Genomic DNA, 15593 nt, shown 5'->3' with positions numbered 1-15593 from the left:
GGAAGTCGCTTAACTATGATACAGAGCATCCAAGTGAGCCAAAGTCCAGTATCTTTTGAAGAGACAAATCTAAGTCCAAGTCTCCACTCTACTCCAACTATGGAGCCCTGTGGGAGTCCCTCATTTTTCTCAGCCCTTGGAGAATGGAACTGAGCCTGCTTGGCATGGCTGTTGCTGGGTCTTTCTACACAGTTATGTGGCACATAAAGGAAACTAATGAGACTCAAAATTACTATTCAAGGGACAGGATTAACCAGTTTACATCCTTCCTCTTTTACTACTTGGTAATAAGGCCACATAACTGTTACAGAGACTATTATTTCATAGCAAAGGGTTAAAAAAATCCTGCGTCAACTAAGAATCTGCTGCATACATGTTAAAATGGGCAAAGTTAAGTTGGTTGTGTGGCACACACCTGTAATCCCAGCACTTAGGGTGCTGAGGCAGGATCATGAGTCTCAGGCCAGCCTGGGCTAAATGAATGTGAGATCATTCTGAACTACATGGTGAGACTCTGCATAGTAGTTTAAGACAGAAATGTGGCCAGAGGCTCGGGTATTTGAACCCTGGGTCCCTATTTGGTGGTACTATTTGGAAAGGTTCTAGAACTCTGAGGAGGTGCAGCCCTCCTAGAAGAAGTACATTACAGGGGGAAGGCTTTGAGGGTGTTTAAAGCTTCTCCCCACTTTCAGGTCACTCTCAGCTTCCTGGGTGACAAGATGTGAACACCCAGCTTCCTGTTTTGGCTGCCTGCTGCCACGCCTCCCTGGCCACAATGGTGTGTCTGTCTCTCTGTCTCTGTCTCTGTCTCTGTCTCTGTCTGTCTCTCTCTCTCTCTCTCTCTCTCTCTCTCTCTCTCTCTCTGGAACCATAAGCCAATGTCAACTCTTCTATAGGTTGCCTTTAGTCATGGTGTTCTGTCACAGTGACAGAAAAGTAACCAATACATCTGGTCCCAAAACAAACAAAAGACCACAAATGCTGACGAAAATCTGTGGAAACCAGACTCCTCACAAAACTGACGTTGGAATCATAAAACGTTATAGATAATTTGGAAAAGCACTGATAAGTTTCTTAACAAATTAAATATGATAAGACCAGCTAACCCACTCCAGGTATTAACCCAAAAGAAATAGAAGCCTATGTCCATTTAAAAAAAAAAAAGGTAAGGAAGCCAACATCCATAGGGCTTCCTGGGAATAGATAAAAACTAGAAATAACCCAAATCCATCAGCAGGTGAATAAAAGATAAGATAGGTAACTCTGTAACACTAAGCCACGAAGGGAATGAATAGATCTATTTACCAGCGAGGAGGAATCTCGGAATAATGGTACGGAGTCTAACAGGCTAGGCTAATGTAATGTATGGTATATATAAAATTTTAGCAACTAGATCTTATGTGCAGTGACAGCTGATTTGTGGTTGCCTAGGGGAGATTCGGGAAAGAGAAATGATGGGGTCACAAACTCACAGGTATAGATGACACGTTCATTAGCTTATTGACTCTGCTGGGGGCCATGCCTGCCAAAGCACCCACGTGGAGGGCAGAGGACAACCTGTGGGAGTCTCTCCTTCCACCATTTAAGTGAGGCCTCGGATCAAACTCAGGCGGTCAGGCTTGGTGGCAAACACCTTGACTGGATGAACTATCTCACCAGCCTGATGTTTGTTATCTTAGATTTGACGATGGTTTCTTGAGTATATATGTATGTCATTTTTTTTAATTCAAATGGGGCCAGGTATGGTGGAACATATGTGTAATCCTAGCACTCAGGAGGCTGAGGCAGGAGGATTCCAAGTTTGAAGTCAGTCTGGGGTACCTATATGAGACTGTTTCAAAAACAAAATAAAAAGTGTGCTAGACTTTCAATGTATGGTTTATGTATGTTAACTATACTTCAACATAGTTATTTTAAAATATATAATATAAAATAAAAAGTATTTTAAAAGAGAGAGAATTTTAAAGAAGGCTTGTTTTGCTCAGAGTGTAGTTTACATACACCGCATTCCAAGGACATGCCAATGGCCGGGCGTGGACTAGGAATGTCACACATCAGCACTTTTCCTTGGCGTCCACGGCATGCTTGCAGCTAGGTGCTGGTAGATCTGGGTCCAGCCCCACATCTGCTTCATCTTACCCGTGAGACCCTGAGCGAGGCACTGAATTTTTGACAATAGCAGCTTGCTCATCTATAAAGGAAAGATAATAACTACTGATAAAACACAGCTGTCGAAAGGATTAAACAAAAGGTCACAGGGGCCACCCAGCCCTGTACCTGCCATGTGGTAAATAGGCAGTAATTGGTACTCATTGCCAGCCACCGCTATTTCCACGGAGCCAAAAACTCCCACCTGTGCTTCTAACTCAGAAGTCCACCCCCCCACACCCCCACACCCCCGGTCTCTTCAAGAGTTGAGCACCGCACATGATGTTTATCTCCTTTTTGCTTATTTACATTTCCTCATTTTTATGTTGAATGTTTTCTTTATTAAAAAGATTGTCTAAAGGGTCTGCCTTGTAGCTAAGCCTTTCTGTATGTCTGAGTAAAATCAACATGTAAACAAAACTGATGTCATTAAACAGATCGAGGTCAGCCCTCGGATGGAAATGTCAAGGGTGGGCGGAGCGGAAGCCGCACTGGACTCCGGCAAGAAACCCGGCCCCTGGCCAGGACTGCGGTTCGCTTGGCTTCTGTTAGTTAGATCTGTATCTCATTCATGGCCGGCCCTCTTTTCAATTTTCAACCTCTCAGTCCATATTCAATTTAGGTGACCTCTTTTGTCACTGAGAGACAAGCAACAGGACTCCTCCTCACCTGTCTCTACAATGTGCCGCAGCTCCAGAAGGATGGTGTTCAGCCAGTATCCTCTTCTCTATCCTAAACCTCAAGCTTCCTGCCCTCTGCTCTGATCTCACTGTCCCCAAGGAAGGCGGGCTCCTCCCTCCTTGAGAAAACACAGCCCGGTAAATCCCACCCTCTCTGGAAAATGTCCCATCAGTCAGTCCTTCCCTAGTTCCTTCCCACGTGCTTAAAAATATATTCGTAGCCCAGTGATCATAACCCCTCCGTGACCCCCACTTCTCCACTGGCCTCTCATGCCTCATCTCTCTTAAATATTGCCTCTGTTTCTTCACTCAGTTCCCCATAATCTGACCTCTCTCAGGCGTCCATAAAAAGGAGAAGTAGGGATTGAGAGTCGGGGACCAGCCCTTCCCAGTCTAAGAAAATAAACAAAAGCTGGCTACGCCCCAAGGCGCAGACAGACTCGCTGGCTTATTCATCTCCAACAGCTGGCCCCAGAGAGCCCGAGGCCTGGGAGAAAAGACTGGGGAGCAGGGGGCTTGGTTTCTGTATTTTGAGGACACGGGTCTCCAGCCTGTGGGGCAATCTGGTTTCTTGAGGACGGAAGGAGTCACTCAGCGGTTACAATGTCTGACAAAGGAAAGCGGTCCCTCAAACAACGAAGAGTAGCTTCTACCCTCCTGTTCCTAGCTCTCCTCAGGGACACCCCCCCCTCCCAGCCCCCAGCAGTGAAGTAGCTGCACAGGCAACCAGTGGGAGGCGTGGAGAGATTTGCTAGACACCAGTTCAAAGCCAGCTGCGCTTAGCAAATAAAATTAGTGTGTTTGGGAGAGGTCATGGTCATGGTGGCCAGTCAGCCTTAGAAGGTGAGCTGGGGAGATCTGTAGAAGACAGGTTCACGTCAGCTAGTGCAGGTCCAAACCACCAGGGAGTGACGGTGTAGAGAAGTCACTTCAAAACTAGGGATGTCGCTCAGTGGCAGAGCACCAGCCTAGCACACATGTGGCCCTGGGTTCAATCCAAAGTACTGAAGAGGGGTAGGGAGAAAGGAAGGAGGGGAGGAAGAGGGAAGGGAACTGAGGGAGAAATACAGTCTCTTTTTTTTTGGCGGGGGGGAGTGTGTTTTTTAGAGACAGGGTCTCAGTATGTAACCCTGGCTGTCCTAGAACTCACTATGTAGACCAGGCTGGCTTCGAACTCACAGAGATCGGCCTGCATCTGCCTCCTGAGTGCTGGGATTAAAGGTGTGTGCCACTACACTTGAGGGAAAACAGTTTCTATGGGCTGGGGAAATAGTTCAGCAGTAGAGTGCATGCCTAATAGGCCCAGGCCCTGGGTTCAATTCCAAGTACAAAACAAACAAATACAACAGTTAAGACAGCATATGCCCAAGGCTCTCCAGACCCATTTTGGAATAAGTTATTTACATACAGGGGCCACATGGAGCACGGCAAGTCAGAGGGGGCAGACCCAAGGGTGTGTATTTACTGAAATACATAAAGAACCCCAGCGAGTCTCGGCCAGCCTCTCTCTGCTGTAGGAATCTCTTCTCTGGCATGTGCCAATGGGCTCAGAGCCCACACCCACTCACTGCCTCATCAGGCAGTTGCTCTGGCACCGAGCAGCAATCCTTGTTAGAAATTCTTCCCTATTAGAAACCCTGGGACTGCAATCGGCTTCCCCATGGCTACTCATGCGTCCTCTCCAGCTAGAAGGACTCTTCGCCCTCTCTATGACAGGTGAAGTCAGTTAACACACTTGTCACAGTATCTCCCCTCAGAGGACACTGTCTCCAGGTTCAGCGCCATCTACCCACCCATCTCTGCTCTCTATCAACATTTTAAAAAAAGAATTTTTATTTTACATGTATGTGTATCTGCCTGAAGGTATGCATGCGTACCTCATGCATGCAGTACCCGCATAGGTCAGAAGATGGAGTCAGATCCCCTGGAACTAGCGTTACAGAGAGCTGTGAGCTTCCATGTGGGCCAGGAGCTGGACCTGGGTCCTCTCCAAGGGCAGGAAGCTTTTAACCCCTGGGCCATCTCTGTGGCCCCTCTATACATTTGAAACACCAGAGGCAGTCCACTAGATGTGTTATGACCCACACAGAGGAAAAGAAGGCTGGGACAGAGGCCTGGAGACCTCTGATTGGGCCCTGAGTACATGGCCTATGTCAGATGCATCTTCCAATGGGCTCACAGTAAACCCAAGGCTCCCCAGATCCATTCTGTAATACTTATCTACACATGACACTTGCCACACAGAGAATGGCAAGTCCGAGGGGCAGACTTAAGGAAGTCCTGTGGAGAATTTGGAGAGGGACTGGGAATCTGAGAGAAGGCCATGTGCCTCCTGTCTTAGGAAGCAGGTGGGGGTGCCTGCCTCTGTGATGATATACTGTGTACCCTAATAAACTTGCTGAAAGATGAGAGAAGCAGAGCAAGCCGCAGCCAACCTCACCTCGCCAACTCCTCAGCCAATCCCATTTCCTCAGCCTGAAAGCCTCTGAGTTCTCACCCAAAAGGGTCTCAGCTGAACTGCCATAGTTCCTGTCTCCTCAGGCCTTATATACCTTTCTCTGCCCAGCCATCACTTCCTGGGATTAAAGGTTTGTGTGCTTCCCAGTACTGGATTAAAGATGTGTGCCACCACTGCCTGGCTCTGTTTCCAGTGTGGCCTTGAACTCACAGAGATCCAGATGGACTTCTGCCTCCCGAGTGATGGGTTTAAGGGTGTGTGCCACCCCTGCCTGGCCTCTACGTCTAATCTAGTGGCTGGCTCTGTCCTCTGATCCTCAGGCAAGTTTATTAGGGTACACAATATATCACAACCCACCTCTATGCTGGTTAGCTCACTGCCCTGGTTCACAACACAACACTCTCTATGGAAAGCTGCTCAAATGTGGTTGGTCCTAGAATAGAGAGGCCCATCAGCTTCAGTGAGGACAGAATTACCCAGCTTTCCGATCTCAAGATCATTCCTCCAACCATGAAGAGGTCCTTAAGCCGGAAGTCAATACTGACCCATAGCCCTAGCTATCACTTTAGAATCATGTGCCCCAAACTTCCCCTCTGCTAAAAAAGATCCACTCTGCAAATGGCAGTGTCTGACCATGGCTAGGAACAGAACTGGTTGGTCTGAGGCATCTTCAAAACTGGGGCAAGTAAGGAAAGAACTCAAAGCATCCCCCATTTTACAGACAGGGAAGCTGAGGACCAGCTCCATCAGTTTGCTGACCTTAGGACCACCCAGTGGAAATCCCAAGCACTGTCAGTCACAGGCCAACTGTGTCTGATAAAAAGGAAAGTCGTAGCTCCCCAGAGAAGCAGCAGTGCAGCCATCTTAGTTGCCCCACAGGATTGTGGGTAATCACAACGGAGCCTTAGGCCAGGACTGTGATCTCTTTGGAAGCTCAATCCTCCCACTTCTCCGTGCTTGTGTGATTTCAAAGACAGCACAGGCTCTAATGTCAAGGTTAAGTACATTTAAGGCATGCACAAGGATCCATCGGCTGGCTCCGGCTCTGACATTTCTACCTATGGAAATTTAGGGACCTTATTCAACTTTATTAGGCTTGTCACCATGGGAGACAGTACAACCCCTTTCAAAGGAAAGAGTGAAATAAACCTGTGGAACTTGGTGCAGTCTGGGGCAAGTAAAAGGCCCAAGTCAGCCTTTGCGGGAGGAAGGCTGTCATTCACTGTTGGGTCCTAAGAGGCCAGTTTGTCCAGCTGCACCTTAGACACTTGTTCTCGAAGTGTCTTCCAAGTAGAGTTAACTTCACAGAGGCAGATCTGAGGCCACTTCAGCCTCGAACCCCTCACGGTACCTCCTGTGCACACAGTAAGTACTCAATAAACTTTCATATTATCCACGGAACACTGTATATTTCCAGAAGGGGCTGAGAGGAAGAGGGAACAGGTGCTGGGGGGGAGGGAGGGAGGGAGGGAGGGAGGGACGGAGGGAGGGAGGGACGGAGGGAGGGAGGGACGGAGGGAAGAGAGGGGTTTGACCTGTTTGGACAGTGACAGATTCCACAGCAGATCCAAACTTGAGGACCAAAGAGTCTTAATTCCAACATGGCCCACGGGGAAATCAAGCTTTCATTATGGGATCGGCTTCCCGAATGACCAACCACACTGACATTCGGGCTTGTTTCCATCACTCTGTAGCAATAAACATGCTCTCCTTAGGAGTTTGTTTTTCCTGCTTCTAACCATACTTTGCAATGAAATATACTTGAGGAAAAAAAAATCTGCTCTGTGGTTACATGTCACGAGGCCACAGTGTAGAATTTCTTTCCCTGGGGAAAGGAGCTGCCTGTGACTCAGGGTCTAAACATTCACCTCAAGTCCAACACCCCCCTCCCCAAAGAGCACAGCAGGGTGTCTCTGGTGCAGGGTGGGAGCAGGGATGAAGCTAGGCTGAAGGCACTGTAGAATGTAGACTGTTGAGCCCCACAGATTCTCCATTTGGGGGATCAAGGACACAGCTCAGTGGTAGCTCCCTTGCCTGAGAAATCAAGACCCTTGGTTTGATTTCCAGCACTACATAAAATAAATGAATAAAGTGTTTGTTTTTGTAGAAGAAATACCAATAGGCAAGTATCAATGATAGATAGATAGCAATAATTTCATATGGGTCAGTGGAATGCTTATATATAGGATGTTTAATTTACCCTCAATTAGATTCCCCAACTCAAATAAAACAGTAGCTGGGCATGGTGGTACATGCCTTTAATGCCAGCACTTGGGCTGTGAGTTAAGAGATCAGCCTGATCTACATAGTGAGGTTCAGGCCAGCCTGGTCTATACATAGTGAGTTCCAGGCCAACTAGGGAAACCTATCTTTAAAACAACAACAACAACAACAAAAACCACCAACACACACACACACACACACACACACACACACACACACACACACACACACCTGAGAATAGGGGCCTTCTCTCAGTTTCTTTACTTTTTTCTCCACCAGAACGGCTACTAAGTTGAAAGTATTGTCAATACACAGTACTGACAGCTCCACTTCAGAAGGCGGGTGTTTCACACTAGGGATGCCATGGAGGCAGCAGAGCATGGTGGGAAGGTGGACGAACGAGGATCTGGCTATTTCTGAGTTTCCTTCAGAGGCACAGAGGCCCCTCTGAGCACAAAGCATTGTTCCCTCACCAAATGTGTGCCAAAGACCTAGCCTGTGCGCCAGGCAGGGCAATGAAAACACCTTTAGTGTCTCAAAGAGGAGACACCCCATTCAAGCAATGGCCAAATAAAATAAAATAAAATAAAATGGATAACTGGGATAGCAGTGATCAAGTACTCGGCAATGGGAGACCCTGGCCCAGTGAGGGTGATCCATCAGGGAGTATACCCTGACGCACAAACAATGAAACTGATGTTTGCAATACCAGCAAACCAGATTGGACGTGTAAAGAAAGGGAAAGCAGTTCAAAGGGCTGGGAGGTCACCCAGCATGCTGCAAGTCCAAGGTTCAACTTCCAGCCTTGCAGTTCTGAACCACCCCCAACACATTCTCATTCTCATTCTCATTCTCATTCTCATTCTCATTCTCATTCTCATTCTCTCTCTCTCTCTCTCCCTCTCTCGTTTTAGAAAAGCAGGTTCAGGGAGGGATGGTATTCGAGCATCGGACTTTGGGGTGGGGAGGCTACCCTGCACGATATTGTAGTGGGAAGGCGGCAGTTACTCATTTGTTAAAATCTATAGACTGTACCACAAACACCGGGACGGAACCCTAGTGTAAGAGGCACTGTGGGGTAGTGTTTCAACGACGGCTCAGGGGCTGGAACAACCGCTCCGTACCCATGTGGGCTATGGCGGTGCAGGAGGCTGGAGCTGGGGTGGAAACAGCTTGGCACAATGAATTCTAGTAAGGAGGAAATGAAGGAGAGCGAGGAGCGCTGGGGAGGATCCCGAAGCAAAGGCAGCAGCAGTCAGGGAAGGGACTCCAGGCGCTGTGGTTGGAGTGCAGAGGTCACAGGGAGGCCGAGGAAACTGGCATGCATACTGGCCATTATAGAAGTAAGGCCTCGGGGACCCACGGGGCTGCCTGGACTTTTCCCCTAGCTGCCTGTCCCTGCCAGGGTCAGTTGAGGGGAGCTGCCAGCATGTGGAGGTGCCTTCCAGGACAGGCCAGGGAGTCAGGCATGCAGCTGGTTTATAGAGAGGGTAATACAGCTGGTTTATGTGGAGGGTGAGCCCTGGCCAGTGCTGTTGGTAATGCTGAGCTCTTTCCCGCCCCTTGTGTGAGAATGCCCAGCTGTCAGCAGGGCAGCATAACCCTCCGCTCAGCAAACCACGGGTCACAGACTTTGAAATGTCACCAAACTAGTGGAGTGACGTGAACGTATCCATTAAACCTTAGTCAAGGGGCCAGGGGTGACGGCCCAAGCTAGTAACAACACCTAGCTGCACAAGCCTGGCAACCCGATTTGATCCGGAAGCCATGTGAAAAGCCTGATGTGGTGGAACACATCTGGAATTCCGGTGCCCCGGTGGCAAGGTGGGAAGTAGAAACAGCAGAATCACCCTTTGGCTGCTTTGGACCTGCCTAATTTCTTGTAGGCCGTAGACCTGTGTCGTGTTTCCAAACCTTGCTGTGGATGCTCTCTGGCCAGTTAGCCTGGAGCCTGCAGCACAGAGACAGGAAAGACCCGGACTCCAGGGTAAAAAAGAAATCCTCCGGCCTCCACATGTGTGCTCACAATCTCTCCCTACACACACACACACACACACACACACACACACACACACACACACACACACACACACACACACACAGAAAGAGAGACAGAGACAGAGAGAGACAGAGACCAGAGACAGAGAGACAGAGACAGAGAGAGACAGAATGAGACAGAGACAGACAGAGAGACAGAGAGAGCACGCCAATACTTTTAATAGTTTCCTGAACACACTGCTGCAAAGGGAAAGCAAAGAGGCTCTGGAACCCACAGCCCTGAGGCCACGCTCACCACCCCACCCACCCTCGCCCTCCCGAGGCCAGGGATGCTTCCTGTTTGGGAAAGCAGGAGAGCAAGCATAGCTCCAGTCTGAATCACCCGTCATCCCTCAACCGGTGTAATTTTAGAATAAAAAAATAAGCAACCTTAAAGTCAGCTTCTAGAAAGTTCTGAGGGAAACAGTAAAACTGATAAAGGGAGAAACCATAATTCTGACCCAGAAAAGGTATAAACAAATTCAGTCACCGGCTTATACAGCATTAAAGGCAATGGCACGCTCCAATTCTAACCCAGCTGTGAAGACTACATTGGAAAAAGATGCCTGCATGAGAGAGCCAGCTCTCAGCTGTGGACGCCGTTAACTGCCTCTGAGAGCAGACGAGCAGCTTGGGGGAGCCACCACTAGTAAAGCAGGGCCCCTGTCCTGAGTAGAACCCGAAAGAGAAGCAGGTATCCCTTTATCGTCTACCAAGAACACCTTTGCAAGAAACACACAGTATGACTTAGAGGTAGACTTTTTGTTGTTGGTGGTTTTTAAGACAGGGTTTCTCTGTGTAGCTTTGGAGCCTCTCCTGGAACTCGCTCTGTAGACCAGGCTGGCCTCGAACTCATAGAGATCCACCTGTTTCTGCCTCCCGAGTGCTGGGATTAAAGGCGTGCGCCACCACTGTCCCAGCTGAGGTAGACTTTTAAAGACAGCCATGTCATAACCCTAAGTCCCACAAGTTAATAATGAATAGTCCAAGCCAGGGAAACCAGAGCAAGGAGAACCCGTGATGCTGTGAGTCAGGCCTGCCCTTAGATCCTCACCAACAGCAAAGGTCACCGGAAGCAGATGTGCGCATGTGCAACTGCAGGACAGACCGTCCAGGCCACTCTGGTCCTTACGAGAAGCCGGTCAAGCGCACTCCTTTCTCTCTGCCACACCCAGTTGGCAGAACTAAATTGAAGAGCCTCTAATCTGGGCAAATAGGAACAGACCCCCATGAACAAAGAGATGCTTAGGTGTTGTAAATGATATCTGAGCAATCCCTCAAATAATAGGGAGACAGGGTCTCTGAAGACAAGATTGGCCATGAGTGGTGGTCACCAAAAGTAAACAACAGACATGGGGTTTAATTTCTTATTCTCTCCACTCTTATCTTTGAAATGCTTCGTAACAAAAAAAATTAGCATATATCCATTGTAGAAACTTAGATAAATACAAAATTTTAAAAACCACCAAGAAAAATAAAAACAACATATAATTCTATAACCTAAAAATACTGGTATCATTTTGGTCTATTTCCAATATTTTCTTTCTTTGTGCAAGTGTACAGGGATACCACCACATTTTTGTGGAGGTCAGAAGACAGCTTGAAGGAATTGGTTCTCTTCTCCCATCATGCAGGTTCCTAGGACTGAACTCTGACCTGGCAACAGGTGCCTCTACCCACTGGGCAACATCACCAGCCCGTTTTTCTCTTATTTGCCAAATAAGATCATTCTAGCCAGACTGCTTTTCAGTCTGCCTTCATTAGTGCACTCTTAATTTCTCTTAGGCATTACTCAAGTTGATAAAGATTGTTTGGTTGGTTGTTGTTGTTTTTTTTTTTTTTTTTTTTTTGACAGTCTCTTTATATAGCTCTGGCTGGTCGGGAACTCACTTTGTAGACTGGGCTGGCCTTGAACTCACAGAGATCTGCCAGCCTCTGCCTCCTAAGTGCACAACCCTGCCTGACCCTCAAGTTGCTAAGTGTATGATTTTTGCTGCCTAGTCATTCACCAAAAGCTAGCCTATGATCCATTCCTAATATTTTTGTTACAATAAGAAAGTCTGTAATAAACCAGGAAGAAGGACATTTAATTTTAAATTAGGCCATTTCAAATGAGAAGGAAATGTCTTAATACATGTCTAAATGTAACTCCACAGCCCAGAAGTGGGGGAAAGGTAAAGAGAGAAACTGGCGGCTTGTAGATGGCATAATTCTGAACAATTATTAACTTTCCCTGTGGCAAAGGCCATGATGGAATATATGAGGTCTAAGGCTGACGTGGCTCATACAGTGCCTCTCAATCAATGACAGACAACTCACCGGTTCAAGCAATGAGTCCGGGAAATCTGCTGGAGGCCTCTGAAATGCCGAATTCAAAGGGTGGGCTGCTATCCCACCCATTAGAGATGGCACAGGAGGATTATGCAAGCACAAGGGTGGACTTTGGTTTTTCCCTGATACCGACGGTCCCAGCACTTACTGTGTTCTTCATCTAGCAGACCTACTAATGCTGGGCGTGGCCTGGAACTGGGGTTTTCTCCCACCCACACAGCTTTTAATGACGACTTCGTCCAAAAGAAAATCCACCAAATTCTCTGGGTAAGGAGGTGAGGACAATCTTACATTTTTTTTTTCCTGCACTATTTTTCCCCTGACAAAATGCTGAATTTGGCTGAATGTCTATGAAGACAATGCCTCTCCAATTAATATCTGAATGCCAGGAGACAGAGAGAGAGAGAGGAGATAGAGAGAGAGAGAGAGAGAGAGAGAGAGAGAGAGAGAGAGAGAGAGAGAGAGAAACAATCCATAAACTATTTTATGACACATGGAAGATTCAGAGATGAGCGCATCATAGCTGTGTTCCATCTGGCCTTCAGACTGCTTAAAAAAAAAAAACAAACCAAAAACACAAGGGAACTCTGAATTAGAACATGATGATAAGCCACCGTGATCTCCCACTCTGAAGGAGCCCCCAGGCCTTCTCAATGGCACAGCCAGAGGAACCAGGAAGGAGAGACCCGCTCTTTTCTATACCTTCCCCTTCCCCTTAGCCATCTCTGTCTGCTGTCTGGGGGTTCTTATTTCAGGAATGACAACAGTGTCTTTCTTCTTATTGACGTCAAAGGGTGATTAGATAGGAAAGTGAACACAGGACAAGCCCAGCAAACACACACTCAGGAACCCAAGAGTGTGGATCACCAAGAAAGCAAAGAGCAGCCTCTGTGTGTGGTCACGAAGCCAGGTTTTAACCTCTTCCCCTGACTTCCCAAAGGTTTAAGAGTCCCAACCACTCCACCACTGATGAACCCCCATTGGTTTTCAAAGACTCATCACCAAGAGGCTGGAGAGACGGCTCAGTGTTTAGAGCACTCTCTGCTCTTCCAGAGGACCCGGGTTCGATTCTCAGCCACTTACATGGAGGCTTCCAACTTCTGTAACTCCAGTTCTGAAGACTCTGAGGCCCTCTTCTTCCCACCTCCATGGGCACCGAGCATGCACACAGTATATTTACATACATGCAGGCAAAAAACTCATACACATAACGTTTTTAAAAAATAAATAAATCTTTTAAAAGAAGAATGCATTGCCAGTGTGGACACTCTGCTGAGCTTTCCTGAAAACTGCTAAGCTTATGGACACACGCCAGGAGGATGAAGCAAATGGTACCACACTCATGCTTCAGTAACGAGTTCAGAATAATCTACCCTCTGCTGCTGTTATTAGGCTCCTTCGACAGCAGAAAGTTACTTTAACAATAAGTGGTTATCAATAGTCCACTTACATAGTTCTCCAAGCTGGGAACCTCTCAAAGCCCAAGTTCATTTCCGACTGGTCTATGCCCTCTCTCTCTGGATCCACATATCACAGAGAAGTGAGGGAAACAAAAATATGGACATGCAACCAAAAACTTTGAGTGATTCGGTTTTTCAGCTTTGATTCTCCAGTAAGGTAATCTTTAAGGTTAAAAAAAAAAAAAAAAACTGGACGAAAGAAAGAAAGAGAGAGAGAGAGAGAGAGAGAGAGAAAGAGAGAGAGAGAAAGAAAGAAAGAAAGAAAGAAAGAAAGAAAGAAAGAAAGAAAGAAAGAAAGAAAGAAAGAAAGAAAGAAAGAAAGAAAGAAAGAGAGAGAGAAAAAAGCCGATGTAATGCATAAACACAGAACAGCTGTCATCTGGCAAAGACACGATCCCAGTGCAGAGAGCCACACCCCGCCACAGAGATCGGACAAGCTCAACTCGTCCCCAGTCCAACCAACTTGATTGCTAGAGATTTCCCCATGGTGTGGCTGGGCTCAGCCTCTGATGTAAGAGTGGATGGGAGCCACACGCTTGGGTGGTTCAAAACCTGCCCCATGGAGGCTGAGCCCAGACAGTTACCTTGCAGACAGCGGCCTGGAGGACAGCATCGAAGCCCCCTTCGGGAGCATCCCGGTTCCGGGACACCCTCTGTTTCCTCACTTCCTCGTTGAAACTGTCGACTCTGTCCGTGAGAGGCAGCAGATGGCGGAACCCGAAGGAGGGGACGCAGTTTGGGAATAACTTGTAACTAGAGAGAGAGAAGAGAGGAGTCACTTTTTCATCATCATCTCTAAGTCTTTTCAATTTTTAATTACATTTCATTATTTTAGTGTGCGTGTATGTGTGCACACACATGTACAAAAGTCAGAGAACAACTTGCAGAGCTTGGTTCTCTCTCCTTCGATCCTGTGGAATCCAACTCAGGTTAACAGGCTTAGTGGCAGTCACCTCTACCCACTGAACCATCTCTCTGGCCCCATCTCTAAATATCAACCAAGTGTCCTGGCCTTCACTGCGTACCTTGAAAAACATCAATCAACATTTACTCGGCATCTGCCACCTACTCTGGGGTAAGCACAGTGGAGAGAAGAAAGGTAAGTAATAGCTAGCCCTCGAGGCGGGCACACAGCCAGACCACGGGAGTGTGCGCACAGTGGCTCACAGTAGACTCTGTGGCTGGGGGAAGATCTGACAAGGGCCCTGGAAGATTCGTGGGACCGGCAGCACAACCAAGGTGGACGATGGCCAGCGAGGGCCACTGGAGCAGGGCTCTTCGGGCAGCCACCTCTTTCACATGTACCGCCACCGCCATGAGACAGAGGACTCACTGGCGACGACCAGGATGTGCTGGCACAGGAAGAGATGTGGAATGGAGCAGGAATTCAAAACATGACTTTGCTCCGTCATTCATTCCTAACGCTGCAATGCTAAAGTATCCACGCGCCAGAGAAATCCAAATCTCTTCGAATGGGAAAGCGTGACTGCGAACTTGGAAAAGACACGCATGGAGTCCTGCCAGGTTAATTTCAGGGGAAACCGTAAGCGGTCCCGTTCCTAGAGGAAAGTAGTTCCCAACGACAGCATCAAGCCTGGCCAAGGACAGAGGAAGAGAGGCCTTAAACGGGTTCTCGGAGGAAGGAGAGGGCAGAGTGTGGCAGCCACAGAGAAGAACACTAGCTGAGCCGTGTGGAGAAAGAGACAGGGGAAGAGGCCAGTGTGCTGGATGCAGAGTAAAGAGGACAGCCGAGGACGACGTGGGGGGCGGTCTGGCCCACCCCTGCAGGATCTGTGGCCATGTAAAGGAAGTCTCTTTAGAACAACAAGAGGCCTGGGAGAAAGGCTTTAGAATCCCATTCAAGCTGTGCCTGGGAAGGGAAACAGGGCTTAGCAATGACTGGAGGTCCCGCCATCCCTGCTGCCAAGACGGGCCTCGCCAGGACAGGTCTAGGCAGGCTCCTCTCCTCTGCAGAGAAGCAAGCTTTGGCTGTCTAGGAGGCGGTCCTACCACCAACAGTCACAATGCCATACAGACCTCACAAGCTGCGGGAGGACAGTTCACAACCCTGACCCCCCCCCCCCCCCGCCCCCACCCCCCCACATTCCCAATCCACCAGACAATTCTCTCCAGCGAAACTTCCTTTCCCCTGCCTGCTTTGAGTCTTCACAAACACATTCAGTTTAGACTGGTCGGCTATTTTTAAATCCACACCTCAGGCCACCCTGAGATTTTTTGCGTAGCCTCCTCAGTGTA

General features: G+C 48.1%; 1 protein-coding gene across 2 annotated transcripts in view; it reads right to left on the bottom strand.

The window, feature by feature from the left end:
* Positions 1–15593, bottom strand: part of Itgb5 (integrin subunit beta 5) — a 118949-nt gene that overhangs the window by 55102 nt on the left and 48254 nt on the right. For both annotated transcript variants that reach the window (XM_006974543.4, XM_006974544.4), the window contains exon 5: positions 13922–14090. In XM_006974543.4, coding sequence (XP_006974605.2) covers positions 13922–14090 — 169 coding nt within the window. The remainder of the gene's footprint in view (positions 1–13921; positions 14091–15593) is intronic.

This window comes from Peromyscus maniculatus, chromosome 12 (assembly GCF_049852395.1).
Source record: "Peromyscus maniculatus bairdii isolate BWxNUB_F1_BW_parent chromosome 12, HU_Pman_BW_mat_3.1, whole genome shotgun sequence".
Classification (NCBI taxonomy): Eukaryota; Metazoa; Chordata; class Mammalia; order Rodentia; family Cricetidae; genus Peromyscus; species Peromyscus maniculatus.
This window is presented reverse-complemented; position numbering and strand designations above follow the sequence as displayed.